General features: G+C 36.6%; 1 protein-coding gene across 6 annotated transcripts in view; it reads left to right on the top strand.

Annotated features, from left to right (window-relative positions):
- Positions 1 to 27303, top strand: part of LOC145665058 (ATP-sensitive inward rectifier potassium channel 12-like) — a 286562-nt gene that overhangs the window by 236581 nt on the left and 22678 nt on the right. For all 6 annotated transcript variants that reach the window (XM_081732311.1, XM_081732316.1, XM_081732315.1 and 3 more), the window contains 2 exons: positions 6937 to 7991; positions 14520 to 14685. In XM_081732311.1, coding sequence (XP_081588437.1) covers positions 6937 to 7991; positions 14520 to 14668 — 1204 coding nt within the window. In that variant the 3' untranslated portion in view covers positions 14669 to 14685. The remainder of the gene's footprint in view (positions 1 to 6936; positions 7992 to 14519; positions 14686 to 27303) is intronic.

Below are 27303 nucleotides of genomic sequence, written 5' to 3' on the forward strand. Positions count from 1 at the left end.
AATATAGAAAAGTTTAGTATTCCGAATTTTATAATAGAGGGCATCAGAAATATTGTTACCACCGGGAATCGAACACTAATCATCCAGCTGATATTGAGGTCTACTGGGAAAGTCCTGCAAACTGCTACTGACAGTGGCACTATCTGAGAAACTGCAGTTCGGAGCTGCTTTTGACGACACTAGTCGCTCCTGATGCTTCTTATTTTTTATCTGTGGAAAACAAAAGAAGTCATTAGATGTTAAATTAGGTAAATACGGACAATGAGTCAACTTCTACAATTTTGTGTCCTGGGTCGGAACTGGCGTTGTGGTGGTAACGAATGTTGCAACTACTTCGGTTTGTTTTACGCATTTCATTGATGAACTCTGGTAAACAAATTGTTGTATACCACTCAGCATTCACAGTCCTTCGATCTTCTAAAGCTATGGTTATCTATCACATGTTCGATATAACCGAAGAAACGTTCAATCATCTGCTTGGCAGCGCTCCTCGAACGAACAACTTCTGTTGCTTTCGGCTCACATTGAAGCTCCCGAACAGTAGATTGCTGTTTAGTCTCGGAATGGTATGAATAGCTCCAAGTTTCGTCCCCCTGTAATGATGATTTACTCCAAATTTGGCACGAGCTGTTTTTGAACTTTGGACAAGTTGTGTGGGCTCAAAGCGTTTGAAAGTTCCCTACGTTGAAGTGGCCATCCAGAATATTGCTTTTGTGTTAGTGTCAACGATTCCTGAATCTTTCGGATGTCACATGTAGATCTATCTCTCTCAATCATTTCACGCACATCAACATTACTGGCAACAAGAGGTGTGAATGGATAACCTTCACGAAATTCATCACTAAGAAATGTGCGTCCACGCTGGAAATCGGACTAATTTTAAACGGCCCTATTGGATGGTATATCATCCCCAAAAGCCACATAGTCGATGGATTACTTCGGTGTTAAACTACATTTAAATATAAACTAATTATTTGCTGAGCAAAACTATATATTTTTTCATTAAAATTCAACACTTGTTACAGTTTCGCCAACTAACTCTTTGGCTTCATTAGACACTATGTGATACAGGATAACTGTACAATCGTATATACATACATTTAAAATCGTAAAAGAATCATTCCCCGAAAGTGTTCACGAGAAGTTTCCATTTCTTACACAAAACTACTTCAAGCTGGTATGAAAAATATACGAATAGGCTTAAGTAAAATATTAAAGATAATTTAAACATAAAAAGATAATTTAAACATTAAACATAGCTATTTTTTATAAAATAGCTTTTTTAAGAGAGCCATTTTGTATTACCGGAACATTACCACCAATGTCAGTAGTAGCTCATAGAAAAATTTCCAGCAGTCCACGTATATGAGAAATGAAAATAAAGTAATTAGTGGAGCGAGTTTCTCCCAGAAAACCCACAGTTCTAGTGTATCAAGGATAAAGGAATGCCTTTTTGTCGATGCATTTTGTGAAGTTCAAGCATCTTAAAAGGACATGGGTTTGGTTCCCAGACTGACTACTTCCAACCAAGAGATACCTCCGTATACCTTATTCCATTTCTCCTTTAGCCTAAGTGTATGGTTATTCAATGCGTTCGCAACGCGTTTTTATGGCTCATGCGTACGCTTAGAATTCGCTGACCATGTACTTAAACGTGCATGGCTAATCAATGCGCTGCAAACACGAAAGCAATAAAAACGCACAGAATACGTCGGCTCGAGCGTATTTGGTGCGTTTCGGAACAATAGACCGCCTGCTGTTTCGGAATCAGTAAAAGATGTCTAAAGGAAGGAAAAAAGGAAAGACGTGTTGCCACGCAAGGGCAATTTAGCAAAAAAAAAAAAAAAAAAAAAAAAAACAGCTGCTTGGAAGATGCTTTGTGTAGAGTATTGGAACTCTGCCATTATAAAGTATGTGCGTGTATAACAAAAGAAAATTTACAAAAATACAAGAAAACTCCGAAAAATTAGCTAATCACAGAAAATATTTGTCGTGATTTGCATGAGTGAGAATAAGGGGGTGGCAGTAAGGCCTGGAAACCCAGATTGGCCCACAGTGTGATTTATAACTCTGGCAAAAATAAAATTAGCGAGTAACCACGTAGGTCGCGTTCGTTGCGAGGGGTAAAGCATCGGAAACTCATTCTCGAATAGCTATAGTCTAATGGGAAAGTTTGAAGTGGAAATCGAACAAAGGTAAAGTGATAAATCAACAACAGTTTCGCCTTTTCCCCTTTCGCTTCGTAATGAATAATAAACTTTCAACAGGTTTTCTTCTTTGTAGAGGGAGATTGAACAGTGAACTGGAAACAAAGGAAGATTCCAGTAAGAATACACCTCAGAGACTTAGAAGAGGGGGGGGGGGGAGAATCAAGTATTGAATTATTTAGTAATGTGTCTTCTTCTTTTGATTTCTCACTCGACCTACAGGCCAAGAATACATATTTATCCTCTCAAATGTTGTATTTGAACTACAATATCAGGTAAGGCAACACTGATTGCAATTTTTCCATACATCTAATGTTATCCACGATTAATTAATATTTGTTCTGCCCCCTTCCATATTCCTTCCCATCACACAATGAACCAGTTCAATAAAGAAGTCAGACATTATCGCAAAATAAAAGTTTTCACTTATGACATTTGTAAGCTTTATGGCGTCAGCCACTTAACGTACCGTCGTATGTGCAACAGACGTCGTGCAGGCAGACGTTCTGTCTAAAGTCAATTAGAACGAAGAGTTTTCCAGGACACTGGACTGGAATGAAGCCACGACCTTCCATTTCTATATACATCTAAAAATAAAATTGTAGGAAGTAGACAATGTTTCTCCGTTCCCCGATCTGGCCATTTGTTGTGTATTTTCTTGACACTAAAAGTGAACATCAATCGAGTGACCTTTCGCAGAGAAATTTACGAACCTTCCTGACGGAAAATGTTTATAAATTGCATTTCCGTGGTGACAGGAGGAAAGGACCTTCGAGGTTTGAAATAGAAGTAATTGCGGTGGTTAGAGGATTCTGAGGCGATGAGCGATGACTTTTGCGTTTACCGTCAACCATGGAGCATAGAAGCCAGATGCAAACGACGTCTACAGTTGTTAAATCGCGCGAGAGAAGCAGTCCTTGAGAGAAAAGGAGAGAACTGGAAGGAGACTTCAACTGGCGAAGGTCCAGGTGCTCTGGATGACAAGAAGAGTCGGTCGGAGAACCCTCGAACATCACACGTCTCATTCATCTCCAGGGTTTCCCAACAGGATTGCCAACTGTCTCAATATTCGTACTGATAGAGTGTTCAGGGACTCGGTTTGTTCCATTAGACAGAGGAAATAGCGTTTCAAGAATTCAGTTTCGAGGGGGTGGTGATGAGGACATTCGGGCAAATGTATATCTACATTGAGGGTCATCTTCCAGATTTGAATTCTGTTTCTAACTTTATTATTTTAAACAGCTAAAATAGAGTTCAAGCATAGCGTACTTCCGGCAACATTTATTTCCGGTTGGTTCCTGAACTACGTATACGGAAGTTAGTTATGTTTTGCGCTCTCCTCTGAAAACTGTAATGTAAGAGTTGTAATTTCTTGTTTAAGAACTCGAAACAAGAAAATAGTACATAAAATATTAGGAAGGCAGGGAAATGTGCTGTATGAAAAAATATAAAACCTACCGATCTATGCTCTTCTTATCTGGCCGTAACAGTTTCAAACTGTACATAGGAATTTATACCAGATTTTCACAATGTTGATTAATGCATCCATTCTAAAATCTGTCTTACGTTTTTTTTCACGTAGTCACTGGCCTACGCAGAAGTTTGTCAAAAGGGGAATTCAAGGCCCCAGTTCATATTATTTCAGGTGTTTGTATACTGGAATTTACACAGCGGGTGAGACGTGGGAGTCCGGATCTCCTTCCCGGAAATCGTGACTTTTCTCTAAATTAACTCTAATATATGAGTAATTTTACAAATTTTAATGTAATATATCCTCGTATTGAATTTGGACCTCTTCCGAAATAAATTTCTGCACACATCCTTCTGCGTATACGTATCTTAATTTGGTATATATTTTTGGATAATATCGTGGTCAAAAGGAGTTAACACCCCGAAATCCCTTATCGTACGCCACAGCATGTAATGATACAGAAAATTGGAATTAAATTTTATTAAAACAAATTCGAAAACACCCGTCTTTTCTCTATCTCTCATTCTTGTTCCGGTCTCTTTTCCTTCGTTGCGTTTCCTTTTTCTTCTGTGTTTTTCCTTCCTTGCTTGTTTGGTCTCCGGATACCTTTCCGCTTATTGTCTGAATTTCGACTTGCAGTGAATTTCTTTTCTTCCGGGTAATTACATACTACGTGAGGAGCAGTAGAGCTTTACATTGAGCGGTGAACTGAGCAGACGGTGATGGGTGACTTTTTTGATTTTCAAGGAGATTGTTTAAATAAGTTTTTATGGGCTCGAGCCGTCCGTACTTTACAAATTTACTGTACGCTTTTTCACTGTTATTCTTCACTTTCTCAATTCATTTGCAGATTAAAGTCTTTAACTGAGAGCCATGCATTTTTCTAATGTAAATTGTGTTTCCTCCACTTACCTTTTATGTCAATATGGATAATACAGAATATAATTAAACTTGCAAATGCTCATATTTACACAACATCGTTCAACTACTGTTGCTAGGCATCAGTGGCGGATCCAGGGAAGGCGATCGGGGCGATCGCCCTCCTCCAGAAGAGGAAAGTTTATTATTTTATATATATAAATAAAACCCATCCCAAAGTTTGGAGCCCTTAAAAGTAGCAGTATGACACCCCCCCCAGAAGTCGGTCCTGGATCCGCCCCTGAACTAAGGGAAGAAAACAGCCTAATTATTGTATAAAACAATTTGGACATTAGGTGAATTTCTTCCCTCAGCTTTTAGCGACGTTTCCCTGAAGAGCCGCTGGTTTCGAGTGATGTCTGGTTTAGTCCCAGGTTATCTGATTCTGTGATGGACAACATTATATCCGTGGGTTATCCCGTTTCCCTCCACATTCTAATTCCTCCAATTGTTTCTTATTCATTCGTTTTCATTAATCGTTCGCCTCCTTTTCACCTAAAGGACATGACGTAGGACGTTAAGAGTCTCTCTCACTGCAAAATTAAAATACCGCTAATTTTACAGTAATTATGTGATATATTCAAATAGATAAAAGATAATCGAAAAATTGGATCAAGACTTCCCTAGACGATGTTATTTTGCATGAGTTACCGTTATCACGAGTCACCTAGTAGCTTTTCGTTTGCTGTTATTTAGAAACGCCAAAATAAATGCCGATTTTCTAAATGGCTGGAAATCGAAAGCAGATAAATGAGTCGTGATAACGGTATCTCACGCAAAATAATATTGTCTAGGGAGGTCTTGTTCCACCTTTTGATTATCTTTTATCTATTTGAAGATATCACATAATTACTGTAAAATTAGCGGTATTTTAATTTCGCAGTGATAAGGTTTCTTAATTTGAAGTCCCATCTTCATTTTTCCTTCTCCTTTAAGATTGAAGTCTGTTTTTAAAGCACGATATACATAGCCCTCTTTTCATGACCTTTGATGGCATAAAGTACTTTGTGTGTGAAAGATGAGAGCTATGAAGATTTCACCTTCCTCTGTCCATTATTTTAATATCCTAGAAGTCTGAAGAAAATTCTCCCACATACTTAATTTCGTGTTTTTACGCTCTACGGTTCCAAACAACACCCGATAATAGTATCTCCCCTGTGCCCCGTTCGGGATGGCACTCGAAATCGTAAAAAAAAAAAATTTAAAAAAAAGTCCTGAAATGACGACCTAACATAATGTCAAAAATATAGAGCCCCCTCCTGGCTAAGCGGTTACGCACGCGCCTTTCACGTAGGAGATCCGGGTTTGATTCCCAGAAGGAGCTCATGTGCTTCGGATCCCATGTTAAACTATAGGTCCACATCCTATACAGCCTCGTTGTTGAAAGGGACGCTAAACTGAAATCAACTAAAAAAATATAAAGTAGTTTTTGAATAATGATGTTACTTGCAAACTTAACATCTAAAGATGTTATTTGTGTATGCTATCATTCTACAATATAACATATTTGCGTAAAGTGAAAAAAAAATGTCCAAAGATAAGAGTATATAAGTCGATGGATCTATTAACCTGTTACTTCACCTTTATGTGCTTTAAAAGTAAATCGTCTTTAAAAGTAAATCAGCATTGTAGTTTTCGACGAAGTCGACACACGTGAATTTTCATGGCGCTAAAAGTGTTTTTCATTCCTGGCCAACAATAAATCATAGTACATCATCCATTGATGTGAAACTTATACTAAAACATATCTCGATGAAGCCTTTTTGTTACGACTTTAGTAAGAGAATACTAAGATTAAGAGGCCCCATCACGGCGAAATTAAAATAACGCTAATTTTATAGTAATTATGTGATGTCTTCAAATAGATAGAAGATAATCGAAAAGTGAAACAAGAGCTCGCTAGACAATATTATTTTACATAAGATACCGTTATCATGACTCACTTATCTGCTTTCGATTTCCAGCCATGCAGAAAATCGTCATTTATTTTCGCGTTTCTAAATGGCTGCAAACGAAAAGCTACTAGGTGACTCGTGATAACGGTACCTGATGCAAAATATTATCTAGGGCGATCTTGTTCCACATTTTGATTATCATTTATCTATTTGAAGGTATTACATAATTAATATAAAATTAGCGGTATTTTAATTTCCCAGTGATAATGTTTCTTAACGACATAGAATGCCCTCAAAATATCATTTACTCTTAATTTTAAATATCTTTCAGTTGATATTTTCAGTTTTATGTATTGACTGTTAATAATATCTTATATGCTTGATTCACATTGATTTTTTTTTTTCTAACAGATGAGTCATTAATTCTGTTTTGTTGTGGTTTCAGGTACAGCAAGACTCGGTTCAGTTCCCGGCGAATGAGGAAGAGGGTGGTGTTTAAGAATGGAGACTGCAACGTGGTGCAAGGCAACGTGGCCAAGCGTCGTCGTCGCTACCTGCAGGACATCTTCACGACGCTGGTGGACATCCAGTGGCGATGGACGCTATTGGTGTTCGCCCTCAACTTCCTCCTCAGTTGGCTGGGATTCGCCGTCATCTGGTGGTTGATCGTCTTCACGCATGGAGACCTCAAGGAGGAGCATCTGCCTCATAACCAGAGCGAGAACGGCTGGACACCGTGCGTAATGGAGATCTACAACTTCGCTTCTTGTTTCTTGTTCAGCGTTGAGACGCAGCACACCATCGGTTACGGCTCTCGGCACACCACGGAGGAGTGTCCGGAAGCCATCTTTGTCATGTGCCTTCAGAGCATCACGGGAGTTATGATTCAGGCATTCATGGTGGGTATTGTGTTCGCAAAGCTATCAAGACCCAAAAAAAGGACGCAAACGCTTCTGTTCAGTCGCAACGCAGTTATTTGCCAACGCGATGGCCAACTGTGTCTTATGTTCCGTGTGGGTGACATGCGAAAGTCTCATATCATTGAGGCACATGTTCGAGCTCAGCTCATTCGTCGTCGAGTGTCCAAGGAAGGGGAGCTCCTCCCTTACTATCAACATGAGCTCCGCGTGGGAGGTGATGGTGAAGAAGATCGAATCTTCTTCATCTGGCCAACAACTATCGTCCATAAAATAGATGAGAAGAGTCCGTTATACATGATGTCCGCTGCAGACATGATTCGAGAACGATTTGAAATAGTTGTGATTTTGGAAGGAGTGATTGAATCGACGGGAATGACAACGCAAGCGCGCTCTTCGTATTTGCCGAGTGAAATTCTCTGGGGACATAGGTTCGAACCTTTAATGTCATTCAAGAAAGACAGTGGGGAGTACGAAGTGGACTATAGCCTCTTTAATAATACGTACGAGGTAGATACTCCGTTGTGTAGTGCCAAGGATCTGGATGAAATCCGGAAGCTCCAAGGAGACCCTCAACTCATTGGTAAGTCAGAGAATCTTTCTTTTGGTAGTTTTGCATGTTTCTCTGTGTTTGCTCTAGTTTTGTTAGTTTAAATCAATAACAGTTCTGTATTGTTTATTCCTTCCAAGATCTTCCAAAACGGTAAAGCATCAGGAGTTGGACTAGAAGTTGATGAAACAAGTGCTCTGAAGCTCTCTGAAATGTGTCAGTATTGTCATCACAGGAGTAAGGTACAAAAAACATTGAATCAATGAAATCATTAAGAACTTGGTGTTCCAACCACATATAAATACTATCCGTAAAACCTGATAATAATTGTTATATTATCTATCGTATATTGTATCAGATTCCATCAAATGAAAGTAGGGAGTGAAAATTAGTTTTTAAAATTTAACGTTCCGTTTTAGTAGCAAGGCGTGTAGGACGAACACGGAACCTACTCTTTCAAACCGATCCCAAGAGGAAACGACATGTCCCAAGAAGGCGTATGCACAAGTAAAAGAATAAATCTACGGATTCACTAATCTCCAAACCTGTAAAAAGCAAAGAGCCCTGAAATTATCTATAAATAGTGTCATTGTTTCCTAGGTTGTATGGAATTTTGCGAAATGGGATACTTAAGCGGATAAAAGAGGGACTTAATTTTTTCTATCGTGCCTCAGATATCTGAAACTGTTAGGCATAAAACCTTGAAGATTTGAATAGATATTACATTGTGAAAAGCAGTCAATGGTATTATGTTTCGAAGATAATGTTGAAATGCCTTTTGAAGATAATGTAGCTGGAATGGATTACTTTGAGTTTATTGCACGAAATATTCCACGGACGCGTTTTGTCTAAAAACAATGATGTGAACTGACCCTGGTTAAAGAGTAACGGGTAAGGATTCCTGATACCTGGCTCAGGGCTGAAGTCGAAATATTGTAGCATAAGGCCAGCGTTCACTAGTGACTCCGCAAGTAACCCTAAGAGCGACAAAATAGCTCGAAACGCGAATTTATAATGGAGTCGATTGGTGTTGGGTGCAAAGAGATCCACGACATCAATTTATGACTCGAATGCGAAGGTGTAACGTGCGCAGAACATCACACGGCACCAAAGTTCAGAGTCCCTACGTATTAAGCAGGGATTCCTTCGTGTGCAACGAAGAAGGTATGCCAATTTCTGATAGAACGGTGACTAGTATGCATTCCTAGAGTTAGTGTGGGCAGTTATGTTAAATGAATTTTAGTATTCTATATACGAAGGGAAGTCAGAGGAAGGATTGTCTATCTTAACCAAAATGAGTCAGGAAAGTGCGACAAGGACACAATTTGAAGGGTAACGAGTGGAGACTCCTTGTGCTATCTCAAAGAGAGATTGGATACAATAGAATAAGAAAAGAATTATTCAATAACAATAATATTTTAAAATATTCATTTGATAAAGACAAATAAACAAAAAAGCAAAAGTAAAGCGGAATATTGGCGTCCAATTGGAGGCCAGTACATTAGTATCATTTTCCTAATACATTGTATCGAAAAAATTTTACAAGCCTCAATTATCTGCATTTTCATTCAAAGTTTTCTTTTTTGATATGTTGGCAAGTTACTCACCCCTCCAAAAGCAATGGTGTTAATTTTTAATGTTATTTTCAAAAATAGCTCCTAGTTTTTGAAAATAATTATTAAAAACTACAATAGTGGTATAAAGCAATGTGTTCAAAACGTGTTGATCTGAAGAGGGGACAAAAGTAGTTGATTTCCTGTTTATTGGAAAACATTCATATAGAAGTCTTGGCAAAATTGCCGTGTGCTTAGAACTTTACTGATGAAATGATTTTTAGCCGTTGTACTTAACATATTTCTTCATCTTATAACAAAATGCATCTTTTTGGCAGCGCGTAAAATACATATTGTCATATGTGTAAAAAGATAGAAGTTTACAAAAGCACGGATATTTTAACTTTAAAGAAAAAAAACTAAAATTTTGTGTTGTTGTTGATGATTTTATCTCAGAAAATCTACGAACACTCATGGCATGGATTTTCACTCGTACAGAAAGTGCCACCCAAAGATTTGTAAATAGTTTTTGGATTGGTAATTTTATCTGATTTAATTTCCATGTTTTAAGTTTTTTTTTCTTATTTCTAAAGGTTACTTTCAAATTCTTTATCCATGTTCTATTTTCCATTGACAATTGAGACCTAAGTGTGTTTTTTTTATATATACTCGTTTCTGCACAAAAATTAAAACGCACAGAATCTGTTGGAAGACTTTTCCAGAAGGTTAAGAGAAAACGAAAAACTCCTTGTCCTGCTTTTCAGTTCAGCATAAATTGCCCGAATGTAGTAATTTGATGACCTCATTTCATTCTCAACAAATTGTTTATCCAAGTTTGTCTTACGACACGTCACAGTGAATTTTCGCTAGTTAAAAAAAAAAAAAAAAAAAAAAAAAGCTTAAGTTACTCATATTTCAACCACATCCATTGAAGTGGAATTGGCAATTCTATTTCCGAGAATTTCATGGAACTGAAACAGCTACGTAGAACATCTCCCATAATAGAACATTTGTTTCAGTACCACTGGCATAAATTTCAACCGAACCGTCACAATCATACGAATATAAGTGTTCCATAACACATTTCCAATGGGAAAAGTTGTTAACGAAAAGCAGTGTTAGATGTTATGGATTATTATGAGGCGTAGCCGTAATTCTTAGTGGCTTCATAGAATTTCCAATGGAGTACTTTCGACTGGAATCAACATGTCTATCTAATTTCTAAATCAGTCTATTGTAAATAGCAGACTTATTTATCCAATTCTTGTTGCAATTTAACACATTCTAATAAACAGAAACGATCACAAACTATTATGCTTTAAAATCTTTCCTTTTTTGTTTTGTTTAATCAAAATTAGTGCTGGGAATCTCACACAATGTTTGTAATTTGAGGAAAATTTCCCTAATCTAGGGAAATTTCATAGGTAAAGTTACCAAAAAGGAAATCTTTTCGACAAAACATGAAAAATCCAGGAAGTTTTTGCGCTGACTCATGAAACAATATAAATGTTTAAATTTTTCTTTGTTATTCAGGAATAAACTAATACAATAACAATAGTGTGTGTTTTTGTCTGTCTGTCTGTTCAAAGTAGCACAATTTGCACCCATTGTTGCATTTGTATGTATTTTTGTTTTAAAAAGTGAAGGGAAAACAAAAACAAAAAAAAGAAGAAAAAACAAATGTGGTTGGCATTTCCTTTCATATAGGTAAATTAATCACATAACTTCTGTTATAGGAATTGGATACTCAAGAATCTATGGAAAATTTGATAACAAAAGGGAAAATTTGATAACAAAAGGGAAAATTTGATAACAAAAGGGGAAAATTTGATACCAAAAGGGGAAAATTTGATAACACAAGGGGAAAATTTGATAACAAAAGGGAAATTTTGTCAATCAAGGAAAATTTACTTAAGGAAACCTACGAACATGGATGTCATATCGGTAAAAATCGGAATTTTATCTCTGAGGGAGGATGGCTCGGTTATTATTCATTCCAAGTAAATTAAAACAAACTCCGTTTCTTCCTACGTGTTTACCATCACAGAAGGGAAAAACAATACTCTAATTTTGGCAGGGAGGGAAACTTTTTAAAGCATATAGTATCGTGTAAAATCTAAATGTTTACCCCAATTTGCTTCCATCTGACATTGAGAAGGCATTGTTATTCCTTTAACCACCAAACCTCGCAATCAATAATTACTATTTTGAATTTTTGCCATTAAAAGAAGTATTATCGAATATATTTATGTAGTGAAGGTTTGACTTGAGTCGTATTTTCAAAATTGAATTTCTACATATAAGAACTCATTGTACATTCGCGGATCCCCAAGCGTTTCAGGTATCCTCTGATCTTATTGGCCGATACAGATAGGACATCAAGAGTCATAACATACATATAGAGCAGAAAGCAAACGCCAGATGCTGTCGGCCTTCGTAGCGAGCGGGCTAATAACAGCAATCAGCGCCGCAAAACTGTCTTTAACATTGGGGGAGGACAATAAGACCTTTATTTATTTTTTTTGTTAAGCGATGCTCAAAATAATTGTGAAGTTGAAAAACAATCCTGTGGAGGATCAGGAAGCAGAGTTGTCTTCAACATTGGGGGGCGGGCAGATTTGAGGTTTATTCTGGGGGGACATCAATTTTATCTCACTTTCCTTTGTGGCAATCGGGCACAAATCATCACATTTTTTTGTGATTGAGCTACATTACAACAGATGACCGACAAAGAGAACAGATGGCGTTCCGTTCCATTTACACCAACTAGGCCTTTCAAACATATGTCCAAACATGAAGAAAACGAAAACAGCATTTTTGGAGTTACGTTCCTCTGGCTCTCATGCGACGAGATGTAATAAGGAAAAGCTATTGTGAAAGTTATGCGTACGGGAGTCAGAGGCGGACCTGGAAGGTAAAACTGGGGATGAGGGAGGGGGGGAAACCAGATTCAAAAATATGTAAATAATAGCTTCAATTATTTTTGTCACTCAAAAAACTTAGGATCCTAGTTTCCCGCCCCTGGTGGGAGTCGATGACAGATGATAGCGTCCCTTTGGGAAGTGATAGAGGAGGTCATTTTGAGCAGAATTGTTGCTATGACCATGTGTCATATTCTCAAGTTGAGATCCACAGGCCAGGCACGTTGCCAGGATTTCATGAGGGGGGGGGTCCGTGACATGAAATACTGTGGTCATCACACCAGAGGCTCGATCATTCTAAACAATTTTACTGGAACATATATTGGTTCGTTTAGCCAGCATTTCGTAACGGAGGGGGCGTGACATGAAATTCTGAAGGCCCAGGAGCTCAATCAATCCAAACTACTTTACTATCACCATATATTGGTTTGTGAGGATATATTGGTAAGTATTTTAATAAACTATGAAGAAATCTCGAGTAAAAACAAACAAAAAAAGTATTGAAAAAGATTATAAAATATTTACATCCTTCCTCTGTTTATTCAAATATAACAATTTTCCTTTCATTATGACCTCAACTATTATAAAAAGTGCATATTCACTATTATAAAAAGTACATACTCAATAATGTCTTGTAAAATATTTTGCAATATCTGCGTTCCTTTTTATGTTGAATCAAATGTTAACAGAACTTTCTTTCCACATATATTTTTGTTTTTATTATTCCGTCAATTACTCTCTGTTTAAAATGACAGGTTAAAGGAGCGGTAGAAAATTGAAATAAAATGTTTGGTATTGCAAGGATGCGAGGACGAAAAATTATGATAAAAAATTTCCACGCTGTTACACAACGGCACTATGCTTTCGGAAGCTTGAAATCTCCCTGACTAGTAGCAGAAATTCTGAGAATTCCGCAACTTTTCTAAAAATTTCAAATTCCCCGACTCTTCCAGGATATATCGCTCACCTCGCAACCATGTATTGCAAGCAATACAAATTTCGTCATAAGAAAGAGTAACCAAAAGCTTCCTGTAGTTTATTTTTAACGCTGATCCTTCTTTTTCTCATTTCATTTTGTTTCATCCTTCCTTAATTTTTTTTTCATTTCTGGTCTCGAAGGAAGGGGGGGGGAGTCCGGACCCCCCGAATTCCCCCCCTTGGCTACGTGCCTGCACACTACTTTGGCTATTTTTTTGCTCTTATGTTGTATCGCACTATTGCTAGTGCTGTAGTTCTTCTACAGATGTGAGGGACAACGCATTTTAATGAAGAAGGAATGCCCTTTCTAATCATACGGAGCATGTGGCAGTGATGTCTTTGGAAGGGAAGTTATTGCAAGATGCCAACCTGGGGCCACAGTGGCTCTATGGTAGAAAGCTTACCTCTCGTGCATAGGGTCCCTGGTTCGATCTCCGGCTAAGTAAATTTGTGGTGAATAATGTAGTCTCCGCAGGTACTCCCGTTTCCTTTCACTTTCTCATTCCACCAATTCTTCCATGATTATTCACTTCTCTTAATCATCCGTCTCCCTTAGCCTAAAGGGCAAAATCGTGGGATGTTAAACTGGAAATATTTCATTTCAATTTGCCAGCCAACCCATTTAAATAATCTTGAAAAAGAACATTTCTGTGGGGTGCAATGCATTTTCCCTTAATAACTTGCCACATAGCGTTGGAAAGTCCATTATATCTTCATTCAAACGCGCTTCTCTCGAATGTAGATTAACTACAGGACGAGGAACTTTACATAAGGGCAAAAGTGCTTAACAACTTATAGGTCTTAAAACTTGAGGATAGGGCACATGGTCAAACGAACTTTTTCGCCTAAAATAACCTCCTCTATTACCTTCCGAAGGGACTCAATTTTTTCCCAGGGCACCCTATATCTAAAAGAACTTTGTAATTATTGCTTCATCGGTAGCTCTTCATTTGTCCACTTCCTTACATGAAAACAGGAAGAGAATTCCTATTTATATTTTGAGATCAACGGTGACCTCTATACAAAACTTTCACTCTCTATTTTTATTTCATGAAACGAGAAGAAAAATTTGCCAGCTTTTACAAATAACTCTGAACTCTCTTTTTCAGAGAGGATATTAGCGCCGAAGCTGCCGGCGATACGTGCAGCGCCTGACACTGTGGACCTCACAAGCGTCACCTCCACCACGCCGTCCGCTGATGACGCCAATCTAATGACGTCGCCGGTTGACCTTCCAGGGCCAGAGTCACGGATCTAGTAGACGCTAGCTCTCAGGTAAGATAGTTCATACACTTTATTATAGCTTACAGCAAAATCCAGAGGTTACTCGACTAAAAGAAAAGAGACTTAAAGGCTGGTTCTATTAGATTATTTCGGGGGGGGGGATATATTTTTTTACTGAAAATTATACAATCAAACTGGAGGACAAAAAATTTGGGAGGCAGAAGGGTAAATTTTGTGGAGGAGAATAAGAAATTTGAAGCATATGGGTAAGTTTTGGTGGAGAATGGACAATTTTTGTGGGGGAAAATTGTAAATTTGGAGGGAGAAGGATAAATTTGCGGGGTTGCATCCAAGCCCTTGGGGGATGGGCATCCCTGGGTATTTTTCTTTAAAATCTATCCACTTCATACAAGCAGTTTGGCGTCGGATGCGGTTGTCTATACAAAAGAAGTTACTCTTTTTATGAGGCATCGTAGATACGCACAAACAGAAGGAAACCGATCTCCCTTGTGTCTGAAAGTAGGTAGAAACGAGAAAATCGTATTGGCAGATCTTTAGTAAAAAAACTGGGCTTTCCGTGCTTCCATTCAAGATGAACTGTACCTTAGAAAACGTTGTCTGAACTGTTTCCACATCTTTTCGTTCCTCGCAGGAGGAGTGTTGTTGATAAAGACGTGACTGATTAATTTTTACTTAGAAACATAGAGTAATAATTGTTTGTGTCGTGTTGAAAATATTCTTCAGAATAGCTAACTGTATATACCATCACCCTGTCGTAAATATGTTAGAAAGAAATCCTAGATACTTTGATACGAATAGCTGTCAAGAACCGATGCGACGTCCATTCCAATAGTAACGGCACGTTTGTTTATTGTGGAAGAACACCATAAGGTAAGGACAAAAAGGCAAGTCTTCTTTGATTTTCCAGTGACGATAGAAAAATTTCTTTGCAGAATAAATAGAAATGATGTAGAAAACAAAGCAATTAAGTGATCGCGGCATTAATCCTTCTCTCATTTTAAAAACATCTGAGATAAACAAATGGAAACATCCCAGTCATGAGAACTTCGCTTCCAACGTCATACCGTAATTTAGAATAGTTTTATTCTCTATTCCATTATGTCATAGGTCAAGAGTTTGGTCTTTTTTCTTTCTAGAAGATTCCGTAAAATTCTTGTTTCACTTTCGATTCATGTCAAGCGATTCTTTCCATGTAATTTAATGAAAGCTTTCTATGTATGGTTGGTACTTCGTGACGTATTTTGTACACCTCAAAAGTCAGGGCAGCTTCTTTTCTTTAACACCATCTAGGAGTGTTTGGACGCATTAACAAAGTTTAATGTAACCTATTTTCAAATCAGGAAGAGTGACTCAAGATTTCTTAAATTGAGTTTACTTTAGACTTGATTCAGAATAGAGTCCCGCAGCTGCAAACAAAATATGACGAACTTTTCAAATATATTGTTCTAGGAAACAATTACCCTGATACCTGGTCTTTTATACGAGAAGACACGATGGTTCCGTAGTATAGTACTCACCTCTGGTACTAGGGTCACCCTGGTTCGATACAGGGTCACTCTCTAAATAGTAAACTAAATTTAACTTACGTGCAGATTGTTATACGGATGCCTGTGTATATCCACCACATCAAAAACAATGCTCATCACCACTCGTCCAAAATATTTTAAAAATTTAATAAATCTGAAACATCGGAGGCTACAATTTTATGTAAAACCAATCGCAATATTGTATGATAGTTTTTTTTTTTCTTTTTTAATAAGAACGAAGTTAAATCTAGATAAGGGACAACTGGACAAAAATTGGATTTCAGTCTTACATTGTTAGATGTTTACGAAATGTAGACGACGTACCAATTACTTAATTACTGGCAACTCTGATTCCAAGGAATATGGTAGGAAAATAACAAGTACAAAACTATCGAATGTGCCCTTTGTCGCTTAAAAAAAAATCTTTATAATGAGTTCTTACCTTGAAACCAAACTTTACCTACCCTCCTATATAATGCATTTTTTTCTAGACATATCAGTTGACGAGCTACGCTTAACTCTTTTGCTGTCACCTTGATTTCAGTGCCCCAACCCAATGTGCTGCCTACACTTTTATTATCTGCGAATGGGCATTTGGAAGATCAAATGTCAACAAATCGCCTTACAGTTATTGTGGAAACAAGATGATGGAAAACACACTACTTTGGAGAAAAAAAAATGGCCATTTTCGAACCCAAAAAGTGCTTTGCAGTAGAGTTGATCATAAAAATGAAGCAAATTGCTTCTGCAGAAAATATGAAACCATAAGCTAGGTGTAAAGCGAAAGGATATATATAGGCTTATATAAAAGATCTCAAGTTCAAAACAATTCTGACAGCACAAATGTTCCTGAGAATATTTCAATTGACGACCCCTCTGTCAAACTATCTCCAAACACAGGGTGCTGGTGTATTGTAGTCGTATCGAATGGTGCAAGCTACTCTGACCCAACTGAAAGAGCAGAGAGCTGTTGCAGAATGGGCCAATAATAAATTTGAAGAATTAGAATTGGAACGGGATTTCTTTGTTTCTACTGACCTGTCGACAACTCGCCTTCGAAGGTGGAAAAGAATGTTTCCTTATGAATGTGAAGATGAAGTTTCTTCTGATCCGATGACCAGTTACTGCATCGAAGCATTCAACACAATATTGAATACGGTAATTTGGAATATTTCTTCTAGATTCAAGTAGCAAGATACTTTATGGATTATTTGGACCCTAGAAACTTCAACCAAATAAGAGAACTTGCAGGTACGGTTTTCAATAATCTTACTCAACTTCTGAAAAAGCTCAGTAAAGAAGTTTCCAACGATTCTATAAAAATCTTCTCTTGGACTTTTCAAGAAATTCTTAAAAGTCAGTTTTGACGACGAGTACAACTAAAAAGAAGCGATTGTGCTGATGGCACAAGTGATTCAGAATTACAAGAAAATACATTTTTTCTGAAGGAAGGCGAATGTAAAACGTGTTGGAAAAATTGTCCAATGTGCTTAAAAAAAAAAAAAAAAAAAAAAAAAAAAATTGCAGAAGTGTAATTTATATAGTAATGCTTATCCAGGTTTGCTACTAGCATACAAATTTCTATTGACTTTGCCCGTAAAACAGGTAACATTTGAAAGAAGTTTTCAAAACTGAAATGCATTAAAAATAGGTTAAGCAGTACCATGTCTCAGGAACATTTGGAAACATTTATGTTGATATCTACTGAAAAAGATTTGTTAAAGAATGTTTCGAATGCAATCGTGATAGACCTTGCAGCATCAAAAAGTAGTACACTAAAACACCTGCTAATTTTGTAATATAATATACCTACTCGTTCAACTTCATATAATACTTTGAACAATTTGGAATAATAAACTGATGAAGAGAATATAAAGTTTTGTTAATTGTTAATACTATTGACTTACTGTAGAAAGCAAACTGCAACTTGATTTATAAAAGTTATAGATCCTAGTGGCCCTTGTGGGGGGGGGGGGTCCCACGCCCTCATAATGATGCTTATCCGCCCTTGGTCCCACTTTACAGAGAATATCTACAATGAGAACTACCTCTTCACGTCTAATGGCGTCAGTGCCACATAGCGATAGGTATGAATGACGCATATGGCGTCAAGTGGCACACATCAATAGGTATGAATGACGCATATGGCGTCAAATGGCAGTGAACGAGTTAAACTTAGAATATGGTATTGAATACTTCGGACGAGTAGCCGATAGACACTATTTTATATATATATATATATATATATATATATATATATATATATATATATATATATTTGCTAAACATAAATTTGAATTAACTTAAATTAATTTCAATAAAATTGTATCTAAGCTAATTCCTGCGGATATTCCATAAACCCCAGTCCACTCGCTTTCCTGAAGGGTACTCCATACACCGAAGCCCCCCTGGTAGTCTGTCCCCCCAAAGTTTGTGTTCTACTGACGGCAATGACTTCTTATATGTATTCACTCTGAATGTGTTCATTGGCTTCACACCAAAAAGATGAGTAGTTCTTCATTTAAAAATTGGGATTTTCCTTTTTTTTTTTTTTCTTGTTGTTGTAGTTGCCGTGATTCACACTATTTAACACATAAACAATTGAATGTCTGTCATTGAGGTTTTGCATCACAGACTGCTTATACGAACTGATAGTTACTTACGAGTTTTAGGCTAATAGAAAAATTCATTAAAAAGTAAAAATTGGATGTTTTGGAGACCTAAAATCTGTTTTAATGGAACTAATTAGGCCAGGAAAGAGCAAACACTGAATGAGTGAAGATGCATGTGATGTGGAAGATAGAGAACCGTCGCCACCCAACTATATTTAGTGAGAGAGGCTTCTCGTTTAACTTGTACAAATGACGTCATCGAGGGGGAGGAAAGAATATTTCATTTCATCGTAAAAGAATAAGTTTTGGGAGATTGCCACTAACTTTAGCTTCCGTCGGCGGTCGAAGGGTTACTATTATTAAACAGGGCCAAACATTAGAGACACGTCTTATACCTTCAGTCGCTGGAATATTATCTGCTCTGATTAGAAGCATTTCTTTTGATATCAATTACTCATCTCTTTTGCAATCTTCCATCGAATCAAGGTTAAGTGGATTGTAATTCAAGTTTCTTCCAAAGGAATCCAATTCTCAATAGAATTTTTTTTTTAAAAAAAGGAAAAATACTTTTTCAGAGGAATTTGGACTCGAGTGCTCAATGGATGCCTTCACCAAACTGACAAGGAGCAGTTTCCAATTGTAAAACCAGTTTGGAACGTTTGAAAAGGGGAATAAGTAGACCCTTTGAAGATGTGACTTTTTCCAAAGTTGTAGCTATTAATAGTCAGAAATAATAGAGTTATGGTGCAATAAAGAATTGACAATAATGAACCCAGACGATGGCAAAATTTTTAGATAAATCTAGGTATCTTCAAATACGCGTAAGTAATAAATAAAATCGGTAATACGATATATATATAATATAATATAATATAATATAAATGTGATATCCCTACATTAGTTCACGAAAGGCGGTTGCCACAAAATCTAGTTTTTAGAAATAAAAAACGAAAGCTAACATTGAACTTCTTAATGAACAGCCTCTTTCCACAGAGCAACAATTCTGAAACTAGCAAGCTTTAGCGCTGTTAGAGCTAGGCCATTGATAGGTCATGTGTACTTACTAAACATAGTGTAAAAAAGAAGTAAAAAACGCCAAAAGTAAGCCCCTGCCTATCATGAAATTAAGGTATAATATATATGAACATTTAGAAGCTTTATCACGATGTCGTAAATAATGCAGTGTGACTAAATCGGTAGAATTTCTTTTCCAATGACACTACGATTAGTTGTAACATATTCAGAATACCTACATAACAGTGAAGAAAATATACGTTGCACACAAAATATTAGAAATTGAAACAAACACGAAGATAAAGATTAGTCAAGGAAGATCCGTATGTGCAAAATACATGATAAAAGCGAGTTGATTTGATCATAGTAGTTTTAAGGAAATCTGTTACATTGATAAATACATGGGCTAACTCAAGTATGAAAGTAGCTATCTATCTTTCAGTAATTTTGTTAATTATTATTTCAAAGAAACTAATATTATACATTGATTATATCAAAATACTTGAAGGACACAAGGAATATGCAATTGTTTTTACTATGAAGGCTTTAATAAGAAGTTTAAATGGTACAGTACGTATCAAATTCATTTTAAGCCTACACCAACAATACTAATTTACAGTAGCAGAAAGTGTGTCGTCAATCAGAAAAGGTCGGGAAGCACAGCTCTAGAGGATAACTTATATACAGGGCAAGTCCCAATGATGGACCAGATTTCAGAAATTTATTCTGTGAAATTTAATAAATAAGTATTATTGTGAGAAATGCACATCGAAAGATTAACTTTCGAAGTTTCGTTTCCACGCAGTGTTTCCATTTTCTTGCACTAAAAGTCAGCAGCGACCAAAAAGGAATTGCTGATATTGACCCAGGCCCGTATCCAGGGGGGTCTAGGGGGGGCCCTAAAATTTTCACGGTAGGCTTGCAAATGAACTCTAATATGGTTGGATCAGCTACCCCCCTAACTTCAGCCGCCCCCCCCCTACATTTTTGGGCTGGCTACGGGCCTGTATTGACCGCAACATGATACTAAAGGTTTGGCAGGAGATAGATTATGGGCTTAATGTGTGCCGTATTACGTGAGGTGCTCACAGAGAGGACTTGTGATATTTTTGAACAAAACTTTGCCTTTCTTAGCCCATGTCTCACAATAGCATATAATTATTAGATTACACAGAATACATTTCTGAAATCGGGTCCATCATTTTGAATTGCCCTGTATGTTCCCAAACTTTTCTATTGTTTACTTAAGTACATTTGAATATACAGTATTTGAGTATATTTGAGTTAAGTACATTTGAATATACAGTATTTGAGAACAAGATCCTGAGACGAATATTCGGACCCAAGAGGAACGGGAATGGGGGAAACTTCATAACGAGGAACTACATAATTTATACGGTTTACCCAACATTGTTAGAGTCGTCAAGTCTAGGAGGCTTAGGTGGGCAGGTCATGTAGCTAGAATGGAAGAAAGTAGAAACGCTTTCAAAGTCTTGACTGGAAGACCAATCGGGAAACGACCATTAGGAAGACCTAGGCGCAGATGGGAGGACAATATTAAGATGGATCTCGCAGAGATAGGAATACAAAGTAGAAACTGGATGCAATTAGCTAAGGATAGAAGTCAGTGGAGAGCTTTTGTGAACGCGGCATTGAACCTCCGGGTTCCATAGGCCATAGAGTAAGTTTGAGTTAGTTAGTTAGTATTTGGGTTCTTGATTGCCGTGAAGAAACTCCTACCAGAGAATTTAGTAATAAAATTGAATCTTTCAGCTGAACGTCCCACGCTTATGGGCTTTAGGCTAAGGAGGACATAAGGCAAGTAAAGGCATGATTATGGCATGATTAAGGCAAGTAAAGTATGGCATAATGGGTAGAATGAGAATGTGGGAGGAAACGGGAGTCACTGACACTAAGAGACTTATTTCTTTTAATGAAGAGGTTATTAAGATGAAGCAAAAATGGCGCTCTTAAAGGTTAATTTCAGGTGATTTAAAAAGTTGTGATGTGTTGGATAAATCTTTGGCCTTCTCTTTGTTTTGTTTTATCATTGATGTATCGTCTCACTTCCTAATCAGAGTTTCTAACAGCAGCTGCTTTCGGTTGTCCTTTGCTTGTCCATCAATGTGAAACGAAGGACTTGGCGTCTGGAAATAGCTTTAAAAGACGCAGCATGCATCAGAAACAGTTAAGCTTCATTTCCTTTTGATCGCTACATGGCACAGGAAAAGCTTTTCTAAGGTTATGTTTGTGTACTCGCCATAACCTTTCTTAGATTATTTGCTTAGCTAAATTCAACCTATATTGTTTTGGCTTTCTGCCTCCTGCATAAGCACACCGCTTAATGGATATAGAACGCCATCTTGTGTCTGTACATAGCAGTCATCAAAATTTGAATCTGTGAATCAAGGAAAACGTAGATGGATATAAATCAAAGCAGAACCTGGCAACACTTTACAAGAAAAAGTTAACTAACGGGTGGTTGGCGCTGTCTCGGTTCATATTTCGAGAATTTTGTGGCCTTGTCAATATGTAAACAATGTATCATGCTATACGGGTCAGAAACCCATAACATAAACACCAACCATAGAATCTTCATATTAAAAAAATGAAGATCTCTGTTTAAATGCTATTAAAGAAAATCAATCTTTCGGTGTTACTCGCATCACTCTTGTTCTATTGCTGTGAACACATTACGAAAAACTTAAATTTATTCTCGAAATAATATTGTGGTATATATTTGACGGTATATTCTAGTTTGCAATCATTTCAATTTTCGTCCGTTTAGGGATTAACTCTCACAGGTAGATAAGATTTGTTACCTATGTTAAAATATTCCGGTGACGAATTCTTTGAACGAAATTTTCGGAAAACCGGAATCACTAAACTGGTTGTCAGGTTCTATTACTTTATTATTATTATTATTATTATTATTATTATTATTATTATTATTATTATTATTATTATTATTATTATTATTATTTAGCGCCCCTTTCAGCAGCGGGGCTATATGAGACGTAGAGCTAGTGATTAACATGTAATCCGAACCACATGTGCTCCCGCCGGGTCAGAAAACACTGGTGTAGAGCAGTTATCGTCCATCGATGTACTAATAAACATCCACAAGAAATTGGAGACTTGGACCACGTTTGTATAACTTCACAAGTTTAAATAACTTTGTCTTCTCGTGTTTAAACAATTACGAAAAAGTGTCTGGAACCGAGTGCAAACTGTGACCAAGCGACTGTACAAAAAAAGGAAAAAAAGTCCATTGATTTGTCTAATATTCGTATTATCACTGAAGGGGGAAAACAGTTCAGTCAAATGCAAAAATTAAAGTATACATTCTAATGAAAGCGTTCAAGGAATTTAAAATATTTTTATTTTTGAACAGTTAATTTGCATTTGGATTTTTTAAATCACACCTACCTATGTTTTTAATGCGTTAGTAATGGTATGCCTAACGTAAACTACACTTAGCAAAGCTAAATTAAACTTGATTAACGAAGGCTAGTATAAACTACATTTACTATATCCAAGCTACCTAACCAAATGTTAACGAACCTCATCTAAGACAAATTTTACGTACGCAACCTAAGAACTAGATTTATTGCAAGAAAAGACATGCTTTAGGCCTACAGTCATTTTCTTTATGCGTCCTCAAAGTAAATCTAAGCTAAATTACTCACCTCAAACACTTCTTAAGGTATACTTATTCTAAAGAACACTGTGTTTACAGCAAATTTTCTTGAGACAGGCCTAAGTACACCTGCACGAAATAAACTTCGTATTTTGAAGTTAATTTCTCAATATTCTATATAATAGCATACAGGATTCCATGTAGCATTACCAACGAAAAAAGAAATTTCTCCTCTTGTCTCAAAAAGGAGACGAGAAGTATCTTTGTAACTCCAACATGAGACGAGGAACATAACAATTCTCATCTCGTTTTGTAGAGGAAAAATTTCACGACTTTCATGGCTTAATCTAATTCACCCAAGTCTTATTTATTAAACACTTTTAGTGTTACATAATGTATAGTGTAAAAGTATAAATTGATACTGTGTTTGTAGGAACACAACGAAGAGCATATGTTTAAAGATACGAAAGACATTACACGATATACTCCAATAATAAATGTGGTTTAAATATTCTATCACTTCCCAGGCACGCATCTAGAAATTTTTAGTGGAAGGAACTCAAGCTTTCTGGGGGGGAGGGGTCTAAAACTACAAGCTACTACGTATATATATAGTATTAAACGGATATTATTCTGAACCCGAAAAGACGATAAGTAATTGTAAGATACTTCCACCTATATTTTTAGGGGAAAAAAATGATAGAACTAGATTGTTTTTATAAGAGAAAGAGTACAGATGAAGTGTAAAATCAAATTTTCATGTTACAGCAATCATTTCCCTGTTAAACAAATATAGTTGTATTGAGAAAGTGTACAAATGTATCTTGAGTTAGAAATTTTTGGGAAGTCCGGACCTGGTGCATCCCCCATAGATCCCCATGAAGGACTCTAATAACTTCTAAATGAAACTAGGGAATAATTCAGGGCAAAATTTTGTACATAAATTTACAAAATTTATGATATGATATGATACTTTACAAAGTTTACAAGACAAGAAGATACTTTACAAAATTTAGATGATATGATACTTCACAAAATTTACAAGATGATGTGATACTTGACAAAATTTACGAGATAATATGATACTTTAGAAAATTTATGAGACGATACTTGACAAAATTTACGATGCGATACGATATATGGGGTGAAAATCTTTTCTTTCCCTTATAGTAACCATATTGATATATTGTACACTAAGGTCGCCAAGGATTTTTTGGAAGATCGAGTCACCCCTGAGTAGTTGTGGCCCCAAAAAACCATACTTAATATGTACATTGTTTTATTAATTACATCAGTTGTATTATCTTCGGTCATATCTAGTTTATTTCTATAATGGTTCCGTACAACTTTGTCTGGGACGATTGTAACGTGTTACAATCGTCCCCGATCGCCGTTTCAAATTTATACCCGTTCAACGATCAATGATAAATATCATAATTTCTCATAATTACATTGAATCAAAGCATCAAACACAATATCCACGTTGTTAAGAAAAGAACATAGATTACACACGCACAGGGTATTTGTTTACAGTAAACGCATAACTATCAAGAGAAAATAAAAATAAGTCAATTAAAAATTTACTTACCTCTGTCCAAATCACGTTCCTTTTTGCCCAGTCTTCTACACTTTACTGACGACGTTCTTTTTTTTTCTTCCCACATCTTGCATGAGTGACTCCAATGAGACGTACAAACGATATTTCGAAACTCACTTCTACAAGTAATGTGCAATGTTACTATTGACCTGTGTAACAATTGTCCCCGATCTCCCCTACTTGACAAAATTTACGAGACGATACTTTACAAAATTTACGATACGATACAATACTTGATATAATTTACAAGATGATATGATACTTTACAAAATTTACGAGACGATACCGTAAACTGAGGCGACTTCGGACAGTCTGGGCGACTTCGGACATTATGACGCCTATGAGTTTTAATGTTCTCTCTCATTGCTGTCGTGCTTCAAATAAACCACAATGCATTACAATCAAGTCTGTATTGTTGGTTTTACCGACTTCAGTTATTATAAGTTCTATTGTTGGCACCAACCCTTGAAAAATAGTCTTTGTTCTTGCCGATAATATTTTCTATTGTTACCGCGTGGCTGAAAAACCTCTTTGTTGGGAAGCCTTCGCCGAATGTCAACTTAAGTCGAATATCCGTTCGTACGCACCTGGTGTTCGGTATTGAATTTAGCCAGTCAGTTCAAATGTAATCATTAGAGAGGTTCAGCTGAGAACGTTAATTTGAATTGTAAGCCAAGTGTGAGGTGACTTCGGACATGGTACGAGTGTATAAGAAAATTGTAGGGGGTCGACCCTATCGACATTACAGCAGTGAAAATTTACAAAAGGCCGTAAGTGCGGTCCTTTCGAGGAAAGTATCAATAAGGCAAGCTGCGAGACAGTATCAGGTACCAAGGAGTACCCTTTCTGACAAACTAAGAAACAAGCATCCAGGTCACCATGGAGGTCAGAAGTGTTTGACATTCAAAAAAGAAGAACAGCTTGTACAGGGACTCATGAAATGCGCTGAATGGGGTTTCTCGTGTCGAATATCAGACTTCAGCTCATAGTTCAGGGCTACTTGAACAGAGTAGGCAGAGTAGAAAAGCGATTTAGGAATAATTGCCCAGGTTCCGAATGGTGCAAGTTATTTCTTCAGCGCCACCCTGAACTTTCACACAGATTTGGAGAAAATGTAAAACGATTTCGTGCTGCTGTTAATTGTGAGATGCTAAACAACTATTTCGACAATTTGGAAGAAGTTCTGGAGGGCGTACCACCATCAAATATAATAAATTACAATGAGACAAATTTCACAGATGACCCTGGCAAATCCAAGGTGATTGTAAAGAGAGGATGTAAACACCCAGAACTCATAAGGAACACGTCAAAAGCCAGTGACTCAGAAGATACCCCATGCATTGTTTGAAGTGAGCTGTGGTCGCGAAGTAAGCCTGGAGAAGAGTGGGTCAGGTGTCAAGTTTGCAAAGGATGGGCACACGAACAGTGTGCAGAGTTTCCCAGAAAGCAATATAAGTGTGTTACATGTAAGTAAAAAATGTGTATCTTCTTTTGTCAATCTCAAATTTCTTATGTCTCATTTCCTTGTTTTTTTAACACTACCCGTATTGGTTTCATCATCATTGTAAATTGAAATAAAGCATAATCCTGAAATGAAAACAATAAATGTAAAATAAATAAAAAGAAACCTAAAAACAATTATTAAAAAGTCAATTATGACATGGTTAATCACCCCGTATAATATACTTAACAAATTATGTCCGAATACACTCCTGTTGATGCACATAAATCGGAAATACATTAAAAATAAATAGTGTCCGAAGCAGCCCCAGAATGTGAGGTGACTCCGGACATCGTTTTTTTTTTTTTTTTTTACTATTGTTGTAACCATGTCTACTTTCTTTGCTGGCCATCAAATGATAAGTAAAGCCTTGACTAATATATATTATTTTTTCCCTTATGGTATTATAATTATTACAAACATAAACTAAAAAGAACTTTAAAAAATGTCCGAAGTCACCCCAATTTACGGTACTTAACAAAATTTACGAGATGATATGATATTTCACAAAATTGACGATACGATACAATACTTGATATAATTTACAAGATAATATGATACTTTACAAAATTTACGACACGAGAAGATATTTTACAAAATTTACAACACGAGAAGATACTTTACAAAATTTGATACGATACTTTACAAAATTTGCGATATGATCCTTGACATAATTTATGAGACGATATGATACTTCACAAAATTTACGAGATGATATGATACTTTACGAAGTTTACAAGACGAGAAGATACTTTACG

The sequence above is a fragment of the Thermobia domestica genome, chromosome 11 (genome assembly GCF_964235325.1).
Source record: "Thermobia domestica chromosome 11, izTheDome1.hap1.1, whole genome shotgun sequence".
Lineage (NCBI taxonomy): Eukaryota > Metazoa > Arthropoda > Insecta > Zygentoma > Lepismatidae > Thermobia > Thermobia domestica.